At 46.4% G+C, this 21,284-nt stretch overlaps 7 protein-coding genes across 7 annotated transcripts; 5 read left to right on the forward strand and 2 right to left on the reverse strand.

Annotated features, from left to right (window-relative positions):
* Positions 1 to 646: 646 nt before the first annotated feature.
* Positions 647 to 3,201, forward strand: L199_001054 (uncharacterized protein; the record flags this gene model as incomplete). The annotated part of the gene is made up of 11 exons (XM_064886811.1): positions 647 to 815; positions 876 to 986; positions 1,065 to 1,199; positions 1,301 to 1,494; positions 1,631 to 1,946; positions 2,008 to 2,088; positions 2,146 to 2,259; positions 2,328 to 2,417; positions 2,494 to 2,702; positions 2,786 to 3,010; positions 3,082 to 3,201. 11 exons carry the CDS (start codon positions 647 to 649, stop codon positions 3,199 to 3,201), a joined length of 1,764 nt encoding a protein of 587 aa, XP_064742883.1.
* Positions 3,202 to 3,509: 308 nt separating this feature from the next.
* On the forward strand, positions 3,510 to 10,611 carry L199_001055 (uncharacterized protein; the record flags this gene model as incomplete). The annotated part of the gene is made up of 14 exons (XM_064886812.1): positions 3,510 to 4,073; positions 4,131 to 4,390; positions 4,467 to 4,543; positions 4,629 to 7,160; positions 7,272 to 7,454; positions 7,520 to 7,687; positions 7,944 to 9,088; positions 9,188 to 9,382; positions 9,481 to 9,564; positions 9,633 to 9,696; positions 9,771 to 9,990; positions 10,143 to 10,296; positions 10,358 to 10,458; positions 10,521 to 10,611. 14 exons carry the CDS (start codon positions 3,510 to 3,512, stop codon positions 10,609 to 10,611), a joined length of 5,838 nt encoding a protein of 1,945 aa, XP_064742884.1.
* Positions 10,612 to 11,684: 1,073 nt separating this feature from the next.
* Positions 11,685 to 12,709, forward strand: L199_001056 (uncharacterized protein; the record flags this gene model as incomplete). Its single annotated transcript, XM_064886813.1, has 4 exons — positions 11,685 to 11,768; positions 11,836 to 11,959; positions 12,032 to 12,246; positions 12,317 to 12,709. 4 exons carry the CDS (start codon positions 11,685 to 11,687, stop codon positions 12,707 to 12,709), a joined length of 816 nt encoding a protein of 271 aa, XP_064742885.1.
* Positions 12,710 to 13,505: 796 nt separating this feature from the next.
* Positions 13,506 to 14,922, forward strand: L199_001057 (uncharacterized protein; the record flags this gene model as incomplete). Its single annotated transcript, XM_064886814.1, has 9 exons — positions 13,506 to 13,785; positions 13,876 to 13,897; positions 13,971 to 14,004; positions 14,051 to 14,083; positions 14,135 to 14,188; positions 14,243 to 14,408; positions 14,475 to 14,498; positions 14,549 to 14,612; positions 14,700 to 14,922. The coding sequence occupies 9 exons, from the start codon at positions 13,506 to 13,508 to the stop codon at positions 14,920 to 14,922; spliced, it is 900 nt and encodes a 299-aa protein (XP_064742886.1).
* A 202-nt stretch (positions 14,923 to 15,124) lies between these two features.
* Positions 15,125 to 15,836, reverse strand: L199_001058 (uncharacterized protein; the record flags this gene model as incomplete). The annotated part of the gene is made up of 4 exons (XM_064886815.1): positions 15,125 to 15,274; positions 15,356 to 15,449; positions 15,525 to 15,615; positions 15,704 to 15,836. The coding sequence occupies 4 exons, from the start codon at positions 15,834 to 15,836 to the stop codon at positions 15,125 to 15,127; spliced, it is 468 nt and encodes a 155-aa protein (XP_064742887.1).
* An 842-nt stretch (positions 15,837 to 16,678) lies between these two features.
* Positions 16,679 to 19,207, forward strand: L199_001059 (uncharacterized protein; the record flags this gene model as incomplete). Its single annotated transcript, XM_064886816.1, has 7 exons — positions 16,679 to 16,787; positions 16,871 to 17,214; positions 17,282 to 17,522; positions 17,612 to 17,986; positions 18,064 to 18,283; positions 18,350 to 18,563; positions 18,656 to 19,207. 7 exons carry the CDS (start codon positions 16,679 to 16,681, stop codon positions 19,205 to 19,207), a joined length of 2,055 nt encoding a protein of 684 aa, XP_064742888.1.
* Positions 19,208 to 19,447: 240 nt separating this feature from the next.
* L199_001060 (uncharacterized protein) lies at positions 19,448 to 20,775 on the reverse strand (the record flags this gene model as incomplete). Its single annotated transcript, XM_064886817.1, has 6 exons — positions 19,448 to 19,620; positions 19,697 to 19,842; positions 19,930 to 20,183; positions 20,273 to 20,375; positions 20,454 to 20,607; positions 20,676 to 20,775. 6 exons carry the CDS (start codon positions 20,773 to 20,775, stop codon positions 19,448 to 19,450), a joined length of 930 nt encoding a protein of 309 aa, XP_064742889.1.
* Between the last annotated feature and the right edge of the window lie 509 nt (positions 20,776 to 21,284).

Below are 21,284 nucleotides of genomic sequence, written 5' to 3' on the forward strand. Positions count from 1 at the left end.
AATCTAGCATAGTCATATTTAGGAAGACATCTCCATGTCACAATACCATCATAGCAGGCGCATGCATCTGTCATAGTCAGTCATACGAATGATTCTGTGGTCTTTCCCAATTATTTACATTCATTGCGGGGGCCATTTTGACCTGAATGGCCAGTATTATCGATGATTGAGGGTGTTAACACAGATTCAATCAAGGTATATCAGCAGCTCGGAGCCATAGAGTCCTGCTGTGACATCATGAATACTTTTTGTATGTATATGAGAGTGGGAATCTCCTTGCCGTTGTCGGTCGGTGAATCAGATGAAAGGACAGCACAAGATGAGAAGATCATCCAGGGGATCTCGTGTCCTTCGTCATGGAACGTGATGGGCTTGGTCGATGCAGTGCTTATGGATGCTTCGGCCATCGTTAACTGCTCGTAATGCTCCTTCATGCTGCATACAAGGTGAATATAGCTCACTTGAAGATGAATGGTGGTCAGAAGAATATCTGTGCATATGCCACAATTGAATCGAGTGCAAGTGATCGTCATCTCTCAAATCCAAAAAAAAGTTGGATGGGAGTGACCCTCTCCTTTTTTCCCTTTCTTCTCTTCCAACCTTGTTCTTCATCCTTCATCATCAGATATACATATCGAATGAGAACATGTCGGAAGAGCACAGTGAGCTGCATAGCAGCCTGTCGGAGATCATCACAGGCGTAGAATCAAATGTAGCTTCAGCCTCCTCTTCAGCATCATCTTCTTCCTTGAACGATGATATAACTCCTTTCCCTTCTCCCGTACTATCCGCTACTTCCCTAGCAGGCTTATCATGTAAGTGATCTTCTCTTGCAGTAACAGGAGCTGGCTTATTCGGTATCCTCAACCACATAGTATCCTCCGATGGCGAATTGGAACCGGAAGTAGACGATTCAAAGATCGTGACCGAGGAAGACAAGCAGAAGGCATTAGAGTTGAAAGCAGAGGCTAACAAGGCTTTTGGAGGTGAGTGAGACCATACCATATCAAAACGCTCTACAAGCAATGTAAGGTCTTCTAGCTAACTGATATATCATATCTCAGCAAAGGATTTCAACAAGTCCATCGATCTGTACACTCAAGCGATAGCTCTCAACCCGAAAGATAGTACATTCTGGAATAATAGAGCAATGAGTAAAGCCAAGATGGAGGAACATGGTGCTGCTATAGCGGATGCTAGTGAGTCTGGCTTGTTGCTCTCGTAGTTATCATTATCTGTTTGATCTCAGTCCTTCAACTGATCGTGTGCTGGATGTTTACTCTGCTTCCTCCCCGTTTAGCCAAAGCGATTGAGCTCAACCCTAATTACTCCAAGGCGTATTTCAGACGTGGTCAATCTTACCTTGCCATTCTCAGACCCACGGACGCTGTACCAGACTTCAAGAAGGCCATCTCGGTCGACCCGACGAATAAAGCTGCAAGAGAACAGTTGCAGTTGACAGTGAAGCTGATCAGGAAGATCGAATTCGAAAAGGTGAGTCAATCGAATTTGCTCTCCCCAGAATGCTGTGGATATAGAAAATATCATATGTCGATCTTCCTTATCTCAACCATCAAGCTCGCTATCAAATATCTGAGATGTTTATCGCTGATCTCTAATTACTCCCCAGGCTATATCAGTTGGTGAAACCGAAACGGCCTCTTCCAAATGTCTTTCCCTGATTTCCTCCGGAGCATGTACACTCGATCTCAACACCGCCAAACCTGATTTCCCACTACCTATCATCCCCAACGACCCCAACGGTCGATATAAGCCTACAGAGGAATTCGTAAAAGGGATGATCGAGTCATTCAAGAATGGTGGGAAAGTACCTAAACGAATAGCCTGGGAGATCATTCTGGGTTGTAGAAGTGTGATAGAGAAGGAGAGTACGTTGGTGGAGATCAGTATACCGGAGGGAGTGACGTGTGATATCATTGGAGATAGTGAGTTGAAATCATGACTTTTCTTCGGATAATGAGCTTCTATGCTGATCGCCTTTTCTAGCTCACGGCCAATTTTTCGATGTACATAATTTACTCTTGATGACTACTCATCCTAGCGAGTCCCACTATATGATCTTCAATGGTAAGTCAGTTTTTTTCCAATGGTACAGACCACCTTAGCTGACGTTACCCATCACAGGCGATCTTGTCGATCGTGGATCATGGTCGGTGGAAGTCGCTCTTACTGTATTCGCTTACAAGTGGTTATACCCGGATTATGTATTCATAAATCGTGGTAATCACGAAACTAATGGTAAGATCCTTCAGCTAATGTGTATTGTATCTGCCCTCAGCTGACAATTGCTTATCTATATCTTGCAGATATGAACAAAGTGTACGGATTCGAGGGAGAATGTAAGGCCAAGTTAGGAGAGATGACATTCAAGTTGTTTGCGGATGTCTTCACCTCATGTGAGTCATCACAGTCAATGTACCTCGGAACAACACCTGCAATTTGAGAATACTGACTACCTCAATGCACTTCCAGTACCCCTCGCCGTCCTTGTGTCTGCTACCCAGTCACCCGCATCACCCAAATCAGAAGGATCTCAGCCTGCAATACTATCGGAAGGGAAAAGGAGGTTCTTCGTCTGCCATGGTGGTCCCCCTGTCAGTAAGGATGGTGTGACATTGGATGAAGTTAGAAAGATAGATAGATTCGGTAGACAACCTGGACAAGAAGGTATCATGTGTGAGGTGAGTAAGATTTCAAGCTGTATGACATATCTTGATGTGGATGACCGCTGATCGATCGGATGAAATGTTTTCCTCTTATGCAGATGCTGTGGACGGATCCACAAGAGCCCAACGGTCGTGGACCCTCCAAGAGAGGTGTTGGACTAGGATTCGGTCCCGACGTCACGAAGAGGTGGTGTGAATTGAACAAGATAACGGCTGTCATACGGTCTCATGAAGTGAGAGCGGATGGTTATGCTATCGAGCATGATGGATTGTGTATAACTGTTTTCAGTTGTCCCAACTATTGTGATTCGACTGGCAACAAGGTAAGTATTCATCTCATCCTCTTCCTATGTGACCAATATGAAGAACTCACTTTTCACTCATCCCCTCACAGGCCGCATATATCCGCATGCAGTCGAATGGATCATTATCATACCATCAGTTCGACGCTGTCCCTCATCCCGATGTTAAACCCATGGCATACAGTTCCGGGTTCAACCTTGGAGGGTTCTAGGTGTAGGAGTGCTGTGGTGCATTCATCATTGCTATATATCCATGCATGGTCGTGTCATACTGCATCTATGTCTATGGTTCGTATGCTACGTCATAACCCTTGGATGCCATGTGCCACACTCGGTGTATCGTGATTCAGGGTAACACGACTGTCACGGTCAGACTGTCACTGTGCGGTGTCATTGACTGTCTATATCTGCAACATCCTCATCCTCATCCTCATCCTCATCCTCATCCATTCTATATCATCATAAACACCCACGTTGTATTCCTACCCTGTAACACCTAGACAGATCCCCTCTGCCCATCATGCAGCCAAATCAATGGCAGCAACAGCAGTTCTCATACCCTTCCTTCCAGCAACCCCAACCGACCGGTGCACCACAAGGTCAAGGTGTGTTCGGAGGTAACAATGTCAACCCTTCTTTCCTATCCACCCAGCCTACAGGATATCCAGGTCAGCAGCAGCAACTACAACCTATGCAGACTGGATATCAACCCCCACTACCCCAACGGACAGGTATGATGGGTGGAATGGGTCAAGGTAATACCGCCAACAACTATTCGTTCCTCAATCAACCACCTCCTTCCAAGTCAAGCTTCCGATCCAACAATCTCACTCCCCAAATGACTGGGTATCCTGGTGGAGGAGCTAGTGGACTCATGCCCCAACAGACAGGATATCAACCTTCTGGTCTGATGTCTCAGCCCACTGGTGCATCGGGATTGCTCTCTCAACCCACTGGGTTGATGTCACAGCCTACTGGTATGGGTATGGGAATGGGTAGACTACAACCTCAAGCTACTGGTCTACCACACGATCCGAGATTACAGCAGATGATGCAGAGCTTCATGCCATCGAATATCAGTCAGGTGGGCAACACCATATCTCATGTATTTTGGGTTTTATTGACAATCAATTCGTTGTAGCCCTTCGCACCGTCCGGGTTACCTCAATTCAATCAACCACAATCCCAACAACCACTCACCCAATCATTCCAATCTCTCTTACAAAATCCATCGGTCAATACACCTAAAGTACCTTGGACTCTATCTAGACAAGAGAAAAAGGATTATGATCAGATCTTTAGAGCTTGGGATACCAAAGGGGATGGATTTATCTCCGGTGAGATGGCCAGGGAAGTGTTCGGACAGAGTGGGCTGGACCAGGATAGCTTGATGAAAATCTGGTATGTCCAGCTTCTTGGTCGTCTTCTTCAGCATCTGAAGCAGGCTTTGGACTGACTTACCTTGGGTCTATTTTAGGAATCTATCGGACAAGGATAACAGAGGCAAACTCAACTTGCCTGAATTCCACGTTGCGATGGGTTTGATCTACAGAGGTGAGTCAAGTTGATCTTGTTCATCTTGATAACTCTTGTAAGACCCATAAGAGCTGAACCCTGACTACTGCCTTTCTTTTCCTAGCCCTCAATGGAAACACTATCCCTGATGTTCTTCCCGAAGAACTTGTCCCCGCTTCCATGAGAGATATCGATACCACCGTCAACTTCATGAAGGATCTCTTGAAACACGAAGCATCCAGTCGATCCAACGCTTCTTCGCCTGGGTACGGAGGTAACAGTCCAGCTCCGACAGGTGCATCGAAAGACGCGTTGATGTACAAGCATTCTGATGAACGACCGTCCACCTACAAACCTTCGTCAAGACATCTAGATAGGAAGTCGGTCAGATACGCTGGGGAAGATCCTGATGCCGAACTGAAAGACATCAGACGTAAACTCGAAAACACCTCCACTTTCTTAGAGAAATCCGCTGAGAAAAGTATTGAAGATGAAGAATTAGAGGAAGAGACTGAAGCTCTCCATTATAGAGTTAAGAGAATTCAAGAAGATATTGAATACACTGCCAAAGGTAGACGTACAGTTGAAAAAGATGAGGAGAGAAGAAAGCTCGAGAGGGAATTACTATACTTGATGCATGAGAAATTACCTGAACTCGAACGAAAACAAGAGAGAAGATTGGAAGAAAAAGCTATGGAAGAGAGAGCGGGAGTTCGAAGAAGAGATGAGAGGAATCAGACCCATGGTAGATACGATCACAGAGACAGGGACAGGGATAGGGATGATCACGATAGGTATAGAGGTACTTTCGATAGGGATAGAAGTAGAGAGAGGGATAGATATGACGATCGAGATCGATACGATCGTGATAGGCGAGATAGCAGGGATAGGGATTATGATCGATATGATCGAGATCGACGAGGATCATATGAAAGACCTAGGTCACCTCCCTCTACCCGATCACCCCCTCCCGCACCTCCTCCAGCGTCTGTTGCTGCTGCCACGTCCGCTCCACCACCGCCACCAGCACCCGCCCAAGCTACCGCACCTTCCACCAAGAACATGACGCCCGAAGAGCGAAAGGCTTATATAAGAGAACAAGCTCAGAAGAGAATCAATGACCGACTTCGTGCTTTAGGAGTGGAATCTGCTCCAGCTGAAGAGACGGTAGATACCAGTGTTCAAGATAGGTTGGAGAAGGAGAAGAAAGAAGCAGAGGAGAAATCTAAACAGGCCGAAGCTGAACAAGCTGTTCGAGATGAAGCTAGAAGAAAGAGATTAGCTGAAGCTGGTGGTCCCGCCCATGAGGAAGAGAAACCCCAGACCTCAGCTCCACCTGCTCCCCCTTCACCTGCTGCACCTCTCAAATCAGCAATGAAGAAGCCGGCCGCTCCTTTACCCCGATCCAAGGTCGCACCTCCCCCACCTACTTCTAGACACCCCTCGACTCCAGCTGCCCCTGCCCCTCCACCCTCTGCACCTAAAATCGTTACCCCTCCCGAAGAAGATCCTGAAGAAGTCGAGTTACGACAGAGGGAAGAAGCCGCCGCCAAGGCGCGAGCCGACCGAAGAGCCAGACTGGAACAGCTTCAGCGAGAAGAAGAGGAAGAACGTAAACAGGAGGAAGCTTTGTTAGCTGCCAGACAAAATAGAAGCAAAGCACCTAGTCCTGCTGTACCTACACCTGCAACAGAATCGGCACCACCTCCTCCCCCCGCTCCACCTGCTCCACCTGCGCCTGCACCTCCTTCCGAAACATCCTACAACCCATTCCGAAAATCAGGTGCCGCTCCTGGAGCTACCCCATCTCCTGCTGCTCCTGCAGGAGGTTTCAATCCTTTCTTCAAACCCCCTGCAGCTGCTTCCTCTGGCACTGCTTCGCCAGCTGTCAAATCTCCCGAACCTGCTGCTTCTGCTCCTCCACCACCCCCTCCTCCAGCGCCTCCCGCTCCACCAGCTCAACCCGCCAAGACCGCTTTCAGATCTCCTCCAAGTGAACCAGAGTGGGAAGACATAACCGAAAAAGAAGCCGATTCCGATGACTCGTCCGACGACGAAACCTTCGCATCTAGAGTGGGAAGACAGGGTCTCGCTCAGGCTTTGTTCGGTAATATATTGGGATCAGGTGGATCAAGTTCGCCTACCACCTCTAGACCTGGATCCACCACACCTGCTGCACCCGCCGCACCACCAGCTCCTAAAGCCCCTTCAGCTGCGTTGTCCAACTTGGGCGGTGGAGATCCCGGTCAGGGCAGAGGAGCGTTGTTATCGGCCATTCAGGGTGGAGCTAGACTAAAGAAGACTCAGACAGTAGATAAATCCGGTCCACCAGGTATAGGTAAAGTGATTGGTGATTCTGCTCCACCATCACATATCAACGAACAACCTCGAGTTGTTTCTCCTCCCCCAGCACCTCACCCTCAAAAACAAGATGACGAGGATGATTTCAAGAGCAGTAGAAATGCGAATAGGCAAAGTGTAGACTGGTACGCTGGTTTAGCGGCGGACTCAACCCACCCTGCCGCTCAACATGCCGAGGAGTCTACATTGGCAACTACAAAAGAGGAAGAGGAGCCGATATCTAATGGAGGATATGAGCAAGTCAAGGAGACTGGCGGTGAGGCTGATGATCTGGATGAATTCGATCTATCAAAGAGTGAGTATACCAGTCACTGGATCAATACATGTGCGACCACGCCATCTCCAATCATCTCTCAATAATACTAATACTGCCTCCAAATGCTGATTTGTTCTTCGTCCTTCTTAGCTCTCCGTGTTCGATCGCTTTACGAATTTGCCGGGACAAGAGATGTTGATCTCAGCTTCAAAGAGGATGTCGTGCTCGAGGCTCACCCGGCCAAAGATGCAAGCAGTGCTTGGTGGTACGGTACATTGGTCAAGGAAGGAAGTAAAGGATGGTTCCCCAAGGATTACGTTGAGGAATTGCATGGTGAATTTGGTTTCACGCTTCCATCCATAGTCTTCACGACAATATCTGACCATTTGTATCATCAGTCACTCGAGCCAAAGCCTTGTTTGACTATCCCGCAGGCGAGGAAGACCAACTACCATTCATGGAGGGTGATGTACTAGAGATTGTCGATCGATCAGACCAAGATTGGTGGAAGACCGAGAAAGCAGGAGTCATCTTCTTGGTACCTGCAAATTACTTGGAGATTCAAGGTTAGTCATCGACCCTCGCTCGCTTCATTACGATAATCATATGTTTACGAATAAAAACTTGGCTTTGTACGCAGGCTGAAACTGTGTTTGATTTTTGCTCTTTCTACTTGCTATCTTAATTGCTGTCTATACCCGAAAAATCACGGAAAATCCAAACAAAAAACAATATTTGATGTTCGAAAATGATCTGTTATGCACATTAATCACGGCCGAATACTGCTGGGTATGGTCTTATCTGCTCACTTGTCCTGAGTAGGCTCAGAATCCGAAGCCAAAGCTCCCACTGACCCTATCCTAGATATCACACGTCCACCTCAAGAATCTATCATCAAAGATACTGATGAAGTTGAACAGCTTCCTCCACGACCTACCCTATCCAGTGCCATACATCCCAGACCCACATCGATGCTATCTGTCACATCTTCGTTCGGCAGATCCCCTTCTCTGATGTCGGACGATGACGACGGTTCGTCTTCTTCGGGCGACTCGGTCCTCTCATGGTGGTCATCGGACGAAGAAGGGTCAGATGTGGATGAAGCAGAGAGTGAAGATGAGGAGAAAGAAGCGGAGAGGAAGAGAAGAGAGGAGGAACGACAGAAAATTCTTTCTGCAGCTGGATTGCAGATAAAGAGAGAACCACCACCTATCCCTGGACCAGGATCCAAAGTGGGTAGGGTCGCTTCGAGACGTAGACCACCACCTGGTGTGCCAGGTAAGAAACGTAGAAAGGCACCAGCTATACCAAGACCTTCACCTGGTCAACCTAGCAAATCGTTACCTGCCATACCTACTTCCGAATCGCCCATCACCAGTCCGACTGTGACAACAACCTCGAAAGAACCTCAAGACGCATATGCACGATACGAAGCTTTCCTCGCCCAATCTCAACGTCCAGCTAATTTGAGGGTTGATTCCAGTGCGAGTGGTAGAGCCAGGAGTCAAAGTCTCATACAGAAAGTAACTACCGGTCAAAGTATAACACCTCAACTTACTGGACCTAACGCTTCTGCTTCTACCACAACCAGTGGTAATGTACCTCAACCTCAATCACCTACTCCTTCAACCACTCTGTCCTTATCAGGCAGTACCAGCGGCGGAAAAATATCTGGATTTTTCAATAAATTAATGACAAACGCAAATCAACCTCATCATGCTAAACATCCGAGCATCTCTGGACCAATCATCAGCGAAATGATCAGTAGACCCGACACTCCGTCTTCTACCAATGCTAACAACAACGGTGGAGGTACGCCAAGCGAATTCGGTAAGACGTGGGGAAGTCTCGTGGAACCTTCTGTATTAGGGACGATGAGTGACAGAGAGAGGAAGAGACAGGAAGCGATATTCGAATTTATAGCTACGGAAGCTGGATATGGAAGGGATTTGCAACTGATCGTAGAGGTGAGTTCTTTGAAAATTCGCCCATTTCTCATGGAAGTCATTATTTGAGCCGTGTCAACACTGTTCAGATTCGACTAATTCATATTGTTCACGATTTAGGTATTCTACGCATCCCTTATCCCCTTGCTAGATGAGAAATCGTTAGAAACTATCTTTGCGAATATCGAAGATATCTTGCTGTTCAACACATCTTTTCTCAGCTCATTAGAAGATAGACAGAAAAGTTGTAGATTGTATATCGATTGGATTGGTGATATATTGGAGGAGCATCTTGCGAACGCTGATGTCTACACGGTGAGCTACTATGGTCTTGTCTCCGTTTTGTCTCACTCTAAGCGGATTTCATCGACAAATGTCTTTTGGTCTGGGCACTGACTGACTTTGAGATAAAGACTTATTGTGTGAATCAACCTGCTGCGATCAAGCTCTTGCAAACCCTAAGAGAGAGTAATCCTGATCTTGCGAGTCATCTCGCTGTGAGTGCTGTCAGGCCCGTTCGCTTGTCCATGAGACGCTTTGATTAAGCTGATACAACACCTCATAGTCGCTTCGAGAAAAAAATCCCACAGTTCGAGGACTTGATCTCTCCCACTTCCTTCTCAGTCCTAGTAAGTCTTTTTCTCAATATGACCACATTGAAATTCCGATTTTCCTAACTGACTGTGTTTCGCTGCATCTGCAGTGCAACGAATCACTCGCTACCCCTTATTGATCAAACAGATCATCCACTATACCGATATCTTAGATCCATCGGGTGAACGCAACTCGGATCTACCTCGAGTTGAGAACGCTTTGAGGATGGTAGAGCACATTGTTAGTCAGATCAATGAGAGTGTGAGAGAAGCCGAAGGTGAAGAGAGATTGAAAGCTCTGAGTGAGAATTTATGGATTGGTGGAGAGGGGTGGGTCTATTATTGCATTCTCTTCCCACTCTAATCTTCTCCCGACGCACCATCCTTAGCTTTTCATGTCATTAGTCCCATTCTTCCTCTTTGCCATTCATTGATCTTTGAAGATTCGGAAAACGAAGCTGACTCCGACGTTGTCTATCCAGCCGTCTCGATCTCACCGCTCCAACAGCCTTGATGGGGCCAAGAAGATTACTCAAGGAAGGAAAGGTCTCCAAGTCTAAATCAGGCAGGAGATTGACGATGATTCTGTGTAACGATATCATCGTCTTACTGGATGGCCAAGACTTGTATAGGATGGTGAGTTTAGATCTTGTGCAATCGAATTACCAGTCAGATTGAGCCTAACCGAATTATTTAGCCTTTACCACTACACGAGGTTCAAATCAGACATGGCAGGGATGATACCAGCTTCATCCTTAAGATCGACGCACGAAGAGGTGGAGATACTATTGCTCTGCGGTAAGTTTGCCTATTCCTTTGGATCAGTCGCAGATCACAGCTGACTTCATGCACCGAAATAGAGGAGTGAACGCAAGAGACGTGAAAGAGTGGATCCAACTGATAACGAAAGCTAGGTCTGGCGCTTTGTACGCTAGAGGAGGGCGAAAATGACGGTAAACAAAGGCTCGCCCATAGGACCATTATGCATTCCCGTATCCATGCAATGAACATAGCCCGAAGCAACAACCCGCTGTCAGCGCTGATTGCAATGGGTATCAATCTGAGATTTTGTCAGTTGAGCAGACCCTCCGGAGCGCGCTTGCTGGGAATTAGAGATGATTTCCAATTGTCAACTCTCGACTGCTTCGAAGAGTACATGCGGTATCTTATGTGAGACACAGGTGCTTCCGCTGGCATTCTCATTCCCATGCACATTACCATGTCGATGAGCTGCAGACTTGCCAAGAAGTCCGGTCGTTTCCGTTCATTCCGCTTATATTGTGAGATCGCAAACGGACATCGGCCGAAGAAAACACCTAGAGTCCTGGCGTCTATGGGAGATGTCCAAGTCCTTCGTGATCAGCATCCGAATATAGAAGTACGTCCGTTGTTCATGTGGACAGCTTTTCGTGCCGGGAAAATATGAACGCCAGGACACATCGTGAGAACATGAATGTACGGGACAACAGTACCGGTAGAACGAAGACCTCTCGCTGCAGAAAAGTACGAGTGTTCACCAGAATTACGGAGTCCACGTCGTTCCTGCCATTTTTGTTGGTTTATCTGATAACCTTTTCACAATTTTGGGCACACGCAGAAACAGCCAGAACATCAGCGTCTTGGCATTCTACAAGATTTTAAGGGAAAAGAATCAAGAAAAGTATGGGCCGGTCAAACAAAACCCCATGATCCGCATGAGACAGGCAATCGTTTTTTATCTGATAAGACCGGCCGATAAGAAATGTCTCTGTGGCTTGGACCTGAAATCGACCGAAATACTCTCCTTTCGATTATTGTCGTGCCCTACCTCCTTATGGTTCTCTGTTTCTATGCGATGACTCAGCAGTCCAAGGCTCCTGAGAGGCACTTGTGAGAGTCTGGTAACACACCGGCCGATCCGCTTAAGAGTTCTTTGCTTGAGGAGTGTTGGGCGGGGAAAAAACGCAGTACATAAAGAGCTCAATCTGGAGATGTAGACGATTATCATCCCAATACACTACTGTATACTGATCTCCCTCCTCATCATGTTCTCTTCAGCCCTCATTGCCCTATCTGCTGTTTCGCTCGCTCAAGCGACTGCAGTACTACCCCGAGCTGCCTCTATCACTGTTAGTACCTTTCACTTCACCAGTGATAACGCTTCAGCTGACTTTGTTTCTTGTATCTGGCTCATAGGAATTCTCGACGAGTCCTGTCGAGTTCGTGTACCCATCTCCTAGAAGTGGTTATCTCGCCAACAACGCAAGCGCCTATCCCTGTGGTGGTAGTCCCCTTGGAGAGCGAACATCATATCCCTTATGTGAGTATGACAATACTGGAACCAACATCTTCGTCTGGACCTTCGACTGACCATTCTGATGATACCATACAGCTGGTGGAAAAGTCTCTCTTGATGTCGATACTCTCGCTTCCAATGTCAACTTGCTCTACTCGAACAATTCGAATCCAAGTACTTTCCACGAGTTCTCCACATTTGCGAACTCTATCCTCGATGTATCGGATGGAGGATGGTGTGGGAATGGTCCCAACTTTGAGGAAGTCGGTCTCGCAGCCGGAAGCAATGCCACCCTGCTTGTGATCTACCAGGTGAGCATTGTACAAGCTTCTCCTTCATGTGGGACCCGTCACTTACTGAGCACTCGTCGGTATTCCATAGCTGTACGGCAACAAGACTTACTTCTACCATTGTGCGGACATCTCCCTTGTAGCAGTTAACAGCTACACCGCACCATCCGATCTTACATGTTCCAATTCTTCCGCCGTTTTGGAGACAGCCTCAGGGGAAGATTCCATGGTCCTCAAAGGATCCAATTTCTCTGCTGCCCAACAGGGTGCCGATGGTCAAACGGTCAGTATAGACTTGGCTGCCGCCACTGCCTCTCCTGCAGCTTCCGCATCAGAGTCAGGTTCAGCGGCTTCCGCAGCTACTTCAGCAGCTTCATCTGCTGCTGCTAGTGGGTCTGCCAGTTCTGCTGCTGGAATCACGGCCAAGGTGGGAAGTATGGGTCTTGGTGCGGCCGTTTTGGGAGGTCTGGCACTCCTCTTGTAGTTGAATCAAATCATATATGGGTTACCGATCACTATATGGACTTCTGTGCCGTTGATTTGGCGTCATCAATAGAATTAGTACACTGGTTTTGGCCTTTTGGTAACATAGCGAGATGCATTTCCCTCTTGTTATACAGTTGCACTCCCCGTCTGCATTACGTCGACAAATATGAGACGCTTGCGTGTCAGGGCAATACTAACGGACATTGCAAGGATGAAGTATGGTAAGATTTGCTTGAAGTCGGGCATACATATATGATACGTGTCCCATTCTTCTTCCTGTTCTTTGAGCTGATCCCTCTCGGGCTTATCCATAGTGGGCAATGATGGTTCGGGGAAGGAGGTATCACCCCTGGGACGGAGAGCGGTCTCCTCTCCTTGTGCCCCAATACGAGTGGGATGGTGTGGAGGCCAGGGAGAGATACTGTACCTGGCCGTAATCGAGTCACCCGATCTCTAAGCAAGTTATGGGCTACAATCAGTTACGATTCTATCATGTCGATTGCTGCCTGATATTCACTCTCAATCTCATCCCTGATCGTTAGCACTAGCACAAGTCCTCGTGTACTCGCACTGCCTCGTCACAACCCGTCGGCCATGCATGGAAACGTTCTACGCTAATGTATCGGTATCGGGGAGACGGACCAACCTCGGGCAGGCCGATTGACGTGAGGGGGCAGTACATATATATAGCACATGCATCCATGTACTGCCTTGATCATCTCTCCCCTTCCTCTGTCAATTTAAGAGAACAACCATAACTGCGATTGACTTACCTCCTATCGCTGTGATCCATCATGTCCAACCACTCTTTCGGCTCACCACCTCCATTCGGAGATGCTAATTTCGCAGCGATGTTCGGCGTCCCGGCAGCCCCAGCGCAAGACCCTCCCATGCTCAACTACAGAGGTCATGCTCTTCACCACACTTTCGACCTTCGAAGCAGGATGAAGATATCCAGAGAGAAGCCTATGATCGGCACTTTCTTCGCTGCTTTCCCTCATCCAGCCTTGGCAAGAATGGTTGGACAGGCTGGGTATGATTATGTCTTATTGGATTGGGAACATACCCCTTTTAGTAAGTCTTACCTATATGAGAACAGTAGCTGACCGACAGCTCCCGAGACTATTGTGGAGCTCATCAAGACTATCCAATACGCTGGTGAAGGTCGTACTGCTGTGGTTGTTCGGTGAGTGAAAACCATGACTGCCATGACTGATCTGGTCAAACAACTATTCGCTCAAGTTTTGTCTGATCCGCAGAGTACCTGTCCTTGATCACCAATATGCCGCTTGGGTCTTGGTGAGTTAAACTGACATAGCACATCCGCTGACCGTGTCAGGATGCTGGTGCTTCTGGGATCATCTTCCCCCACGTGAGTTAGCACCCTTTAGAAGATTGACAATAGCTAACCTATGTAACTTAGATCTCTACGGTCGCGCAAGCCCAACAAGCCGTAGAAGCATGTCGATTCCCTCCAGTCAGTATTCAATGCACCAGCCCCAGTGATGCAATCACTGATCTTGTTAAGCAGATCGGAAAACGATCCGGTCCGCCCAACGCCATGCAATTCGGCTACAACGACGGTGCTCCCAACGGTGGAAGTGTCTTTGAGATCTGGGGAAAAGCAGCTATAATCTTGCAAATTGAGGACGAGGAAGGTGCTGAGAACGCTGATGCTCTGGCTGCGTTGGAGGAAGGTGAGTGCTACCACATTTGATCGTATCATCAGGCATAATAAGTAGGTGGGCTTATGACCCTAACAGTTGACGGGCTTATGGTTGGACCTGGTGAGTCATCTATTTATAATGTCGAAATGATGGGATCTGACTAGTCACAGGTGACCTGGCTTTATCGCTTGGTCTATCGTTCGGCAACATGGCACAAGATGAGAGATGGTTATCGTAAGTCAGCCTCTATCCCCTAAGTGAACCTTTCCTATCATCTTTCGTGCTGTTTTGCTATCTAATATTGAAAGCTTCCTTTAACAGATCCGTCGGTAACATCCTTACTGCTGCGCAAAAGCATAACAAAGCTTCTCTCATGCCCGGTATGACTTCCCATCAAATCGGTGCCAATCTCCGGAATGGCGTTACCATGCTTTGTGCCTCCAATGATTCCATGATCATGGCTGTTGGACTCAGGAAAGAACTCGTATCTGCTCATGAACAACTCGACGCCTGGAAGAAAGAGAAACAAACTGCCTCGAAATGAAATGGGAACAATGGTGATAACATAGACCCAATAGATGACATGAGATCCTTATCAATGACATCGATCCTTTGAGCGGTCCCAACTGAAACAGAAGCAATAACCACATCACAGAACCCAAAATCGAAAGTGTAAAACTAATTATACTGAGTACTGACTGAGCCTTTATGTCTATGTTAGCCCAATCCCTCAGATCACTGATAGTCTATGCGAATTTTTCTGATCTCATTCTAACCTTCTTGGGATTGTACTGCCTTGCGGCCAATCTTTTTTCTGCGGCAGTTCGCTTCCTGATGGTCGAACGCTTGAATGCTCGAGTGGGGTTGTTGGGCGTACCGCATCCACTGGAGGGAGCCTAGCGGAACAAGATATGCAAGTCAGTACACAAACGCATACGAGATAATGATCTTCTAGACCAATGGAATAGGTCACACACTTGCGCAGGACATGGCGTAGTATTCACACCGTTGGTGTGATCATTGTTCAGACTCCCATCCTCATTGTACCAACAGTTCGAGTTGTCGCTATATCTATTCTCGAGGACGCACCAAGTGAGCATTTGCCCCATTTCACTTTAGGCTTGGGAAAAGGAACGCTATCCTCACACGCATGTGTAAAAATGATAATCAGAGTAACGATCTTGATAGTATCCCTTTTGTGAGAAAGTTGCGGTACCTCGAGTTGCTGGACATTCGGCTATATTGTTACATCAAGCCAATACTCGATATCAGCATTCGATATCCAGCTCAAGTCGAACGATCGTAAAGAGTTGTCAGCGACTCACAGAAACATGTCATACCCATCGACTGGAACGTTCGCGGAGCGAGTTGAGTTTCGGTAGGAGTAGAAGCAACGACTTCTCCGCTCCATAGGCTCAATGTTGAGAGTAGACCCAAAAGAACGATGTTTCGCATCATTATAGTGGATTTGTTTTGCTCAAAGTGACAAGTACTAGAAGTGAATAGGTATGGTTGATCGTATGATCTTTCTTGTGAAGATGAATGAGGATACATGAAAAAATCGAGATATTGATTTGTTTTTGCACTTATATGTATATATACGTTGGTTGTGCGTGTATGGACAACTCGGGTCTTGTTTACATATCACCACCATAATCCTTGCCAGTTTACGTTGGAAATGTACAGCATGCTGGATATCCGCTCGCTAATATTATGTACGCCTCAAAAACTTTACATATAAGGCAGATCCATCAGATGTCCATCGCAGACATATCGTGCCGAGTGACATACCATACTCCAATAGGTTATCAGCCGGTATCGTACCTGATGATCTTTTTGTTCCAGATCGGTGCCCGACCTCCCCTTCATTGGGGGCACTTTGCACCCAGGACATGAGATAGGACAGTGTGTTATCACCCATAGTGCCGTTCTCATGTGTCACTGCGGATCAACCGCGTTCATGTCTATTTGACCAAAGTGCCGTAAAAAATGGGAATCACAACATGTAACCCTGCCCTGAAGAACCAATTTCAATGAAGGTTTGTTTTCGAGCCGACTTGGCGGATTCCAATGCCGTAACTAAGTTGCCATGGTACACCGAGACAGAACCTTGACTGAGACGCGATCTCGACCTCAGACCAAGATATCAACAAAAAAAAAACAAGTCGCGTCGAGCGATGGTACTGAGTCGTCGATGCGAAGACATCGTAAAATGCATAAGCTATATTTTAAGCAGAGAGAATGACGCATTCATCCAGTTATCATTTCGCTGCTCAGAGAGCATCATCGAAGACACCAACATGACGAAAACGCGGGTACTGGATTCTCTGGGTGTGCAGGCAGCAGGCTTGCTGTGTTCGTACACGATATATGGGTATCTCCAAGAGAAGATCATGTCGGGAACATACGGTTAGTCTTTGTTAGGTTCTTCGGAAGTCCGTCAAGGTTGGTTGTTTGGAGATTTTACTGACCCACAGTATGATAATGTGCAGGTGATCACAGGTTCAGATCCACAGTGATTCTAGTAGCTTTTAATCGAATAGCTGGAATTCTCGTAGCGATCTATCTTCAATCGCACGTACTGAAGAACTCAATCAAACCTCGACATCCACTCTATGCTTACGCATCTGTATCGCTTTCCAACTTCCTTTCTACCCTGTGTCAGTACGAAGCTCTCAATTATGTTAATTTCACCACTCAGACTCTCGGTAAATGCTCAAAGATGGTTCCTGTCTTGCTGCTTGGGGTATTGGTATACGGAAAGAGATACAGATGGAGGAATTATGCTGCTGTTCTATTGGCCACGATAGGCACGTCTCTGTATATGTTCACTACGGTAAGTCGTGTTACTCCTCAGCTTGGACAAAAGGGGATGCTGAATGTGGTCGGCATTGATTCCTCAGAATATCAAGTCATCCGAAACGAAATTCTCTACAGCTCGAGGTATTAGTCTTTTAGTTGGATACCTCTTATTCGACGCGCTCGCCAGTACCACGGAAGCGAAACTGTTTCAGAAGGGACACGAAAGATCTAGACAAAAGGACAGATCATCGAGAGATTTGAAGGGAGGATCGTCGAAGGATGAGATGGTTTATGATCAAATGTTATGGACGAACATATGCTCGTTGGTCATATCTGGACTAGGTATGTCGACGGCCTACTTGATAAGCTAGATAAAGCTATTTTCTTCCCGTAAAATGAAAAAATCTGATGGAATTTGGTCCCATGCGCAGTCATTATGACCGACAAGAAACAGTCTCTCCAGGGCTTCCTTCAGATAGCTCTCTCCCCATCTGGCCCTCGACTCTTATTCGATATCGCCCTCCTATCCTTATCAGCATCCATGGGCCTCATCTTTCTCCTAACGATCATTGCCACTTTCGGAGCTCTGACATGCAGTACACTAATGACTAGTCGACAATTCTTGTCTATCGTCCTAAATGGTATAGCCTTCAGAAACGGGAAGAATGTCGGGAGTCTGGGGTGGATCGGAATAGGATACGTTGCTAGTGGTGTACAGCTGGAATTGTCAAACAAAAAGAAAATCCAGGAGGAAAAGAATAGTCCGCCCTTATCGCCCACCAAACAAGGTAAAACGAACACAGCCAGTGAGTTGCAGATAGAGAGATCTAGTTGGATTCATATCTGATTTATGATGATGCTGGAAGCTGATCTGAATCTCCAGGTATTGAAACCATTGCCCAATACTTGTTCTTACCTATCATCGGAGGTATAATCGCTCATCTCCTGGCAGTAACCCTCATACCGAATCAAGTCTCCAGCACAACCAACTCTTTGGAGCTGTTCCCTACTAGCTCGTCGTTCTTTTATGGCAACCAGACTTATTCGAGGTCCGATATTCAGAAATTAAGCATAAGCACTAGTTGTCCCGAACCTCCGAAGCGGTGAACATCTCTTTCTCAGCTTACCAAGTTCTATAAGTAAAATACTTATAGTATTGATTTTCATAGGTCCTTCTATCCCCTTAAAATACCTAGGACTGCCCTTGCCAGTTTCCCTCGATCTGGAAATACCTTTACTCGAGAATTGGTAGAGCACAGTACAGGCTACTATACTGTCGATGTCTTCTGTAAATCACCTCATTGGTATCGATCTCATCAGAAATACTTTGAGGAAGCTTGTACACATCCCGAGAACAATTTCTTGGTCAAGACTCATGCACCAGTTAGTATCAACATGACTATTGCTATCATTCCTTTCGCTCCATCAAGTGGCTAGACTGACTCTTGATTCCGTTGGTGAATTGTGTCCTGCAGGAATTCACATCATACGGTGATGACAATTCCGAGTGGTCCCCTCAAGTAGAAGAGTTTGAACGATTCGTCCAAGTCGTACGTAATCCTCTAGATTCATTGTGGAGTTTCTGGCATTTCCTACGAAACGACTTGAACCACACTTCTCGATCGGATGGGATCGACGTATTGGGTCTACATCATCTATCTGAATTGGACCTGATGGCCAATGCTTGGGTTCAACATACGGATTATTGGATGAATTTGGATAAACCTAGAGTAATGATTCGATACGAGGATTTCAGAGGACCCGATCAGATTCAACATCTAGCTCGAGTACTAAAAACCCTTCTCCCCCCTGGGGAATTACCAAGTATAGAGAGATTGGTATGTGCGGATGATGATAGGAAAGTAGCTTATCAATCTAGAAAGGCGAAAGCTTTTTACTCTTGGGATCATTATGAACCTGAAGTTAGAGATCATATACTGGATGTGGTCAAGGGACCTTGGTGTAGATTGGGTTTCGAAGAGATGTTGAGGGAACAAAGAGGTATAAAAGGTGTGAAATGTGGATAGATATTGGTCTGAGCATTTGTTGTATCACTGTTGATATTCTGTTGTACAAGTTACATGCGATTCTCGTTGTTGTAATTCTACCACTGTTATTGCTGAAAATAAAGGAAAAACAAAATCTATTGTGTATAAGACTTAAAATATATATAAGGCAGACGTAAGATATCTATCTATTACTGTTCGAGCAGGGATTATTCTACTCCGCTTTGATGGCTTCAGATTAGGTGTTAAGAGATGACCCATCTAGTGGTACCCTCGCCAGCTCTTCTTTCTGGGTAAGAGATACCCAGGGTGGATAAAGTTGTATATACCGACGGCGATCAACATCATCAATGCGTCGAGGATGTTCTGATACATCTCCGTGGTCATTAGATGACCAGTCCATCCTTGGGTCAACTCAATGGATCGGTAGATACCTGTAAGCAAGTCAAAGATGTCAGCAACCAGTCGCAACGATTATGGGTGTTGAAAGGAGGTATTTATCAAACTCACCTCTAATCAAGATCATCGTACTGCTAATTCCAACACCAATCAACAATATCCACCAAGCTCTGATATGTTCGTGTTCGTTATGTTGATTTTGTTTTTGAGCTTCCAGATCATCTTCAGTCTTGTTCACGTTCATACTGACTCCTACTCTAGTATCATCCGATTCGGTATGTGTCAAAGTACCTTGACTGTCTTTTCGACCTTTTTCGTTCTGTTGTTGTAGTTGTTTTTGAGACTTCTTGACTGCGTTGTTTTCTATTTGTCTAAGTCGGAACGCATAAGGTTTCTCACTTGTTGCACGCAGTAGGAAATCTACACCTAGACCAATGAAGATACCCATAGAAACCAGTTGGAAGATGATACCTGCCACCATGATGTTGGTAGCTGCCTGAGTGGGGGCGCCCTCGGCTGCCGAGGAAGAGGCTTTACCACCTCCGATAGCTTGGAGGACCAGTGAGATGATGTCGGCGGTGATGAATGTAGCGAAGTACTATTCGAGCGAGATGGAGAGTCAGGGTGTGTCTTGACAACAACATTCCCTGTTGGAGACAGAGAGATGAATGAGGTAATTAAACTCACATATTTAGGTCTCAATAATGAATATTGAGGACCTAATCGGTTGATCGCCATTCCCAGTACGACGTAATCGTATGCGGAGAAGAAAACAGGTGCCATGATGAGGCTGAGCAATTCCAATAAAACAAGTCAGCTCATTTACACTGGGTCGTAGTGAGGTCAAGTCAATCCGGACTATACTTACGTTGAGATTTGCATCAAAAATGGGGTTAATAGGGTGACATTCTGCGAAGACCAATATCTTCCTGACCAACCAAGAACTTCAACCAAGGCACCTAAAACCAAGGTTGGGTAGATGATCCAGTATTTATATCGGAAGGCTTGGTACGAATGGACGGCTGAAAGGGATGTGCCGCAAAACGTTAGTATCTGTATCCTTGCCACAAGGATAGAGAAGATTATTCACCTGCTGATACGGAAAACAAGACTATGAAAGCTAGACACCATGCTGGAGAGGGTGTGTATCCGTAGTTTGACCCATCGGTGTGATTATCGTCTGAGGCCATGATGATTAGGACAGTGTTTGACTTTGTAGAGTAAGAAGTTTGAAGCTGAATCTGAGTTATGTTTAACTCGGATCTCGTCGTAGAGTATTATATCTGGTAGTGAAGAAGTAGGAGAGGAGGGATTATGGGAGCCCAAGTCAAAGTGTCTTATATACCTTTCTCAACGTGTATTCATCCTCATCGTTGGAGTGCAAAGGTAATCCTAACAGGACACAGCATTGAATGGCGGTCATATCAATTCTCACCCCGTCTTTTTTTTTTGTCATTGGTCTGTGTTATTCAAAGTATACTTCGCACTCGTTCCTGATTGACTCATTGCACTCGTCATGCATCAAGGGATCTATAACCCAATCGTCCACCATCGGGAAAGTTATGTCTCTTGTAGCTTGGCTATTCTCCGGGACGACACGCGATACGAGATCTGGACTCGGAATGTATCTGCCGAGAGAAGTTGGAGGTGAGATGTACTGTACATAAGTATAGCTGGTCTGACCTCATCGATCGAGTGG

Source organism: Kwoniella botswanensis, chromosome 1 (genome assembly GCF_036426115.1).
Source record: "Kwoniella botswanensis chromosome 1, complete sequence".
Classification (NCBI taxonomy): Eukaryota; Fungi; Basidiomycota; class Tremellomycetes; order Tremellales; family Cryptococcaceae; genus Kwoniella; species Kwoniella botswanensis.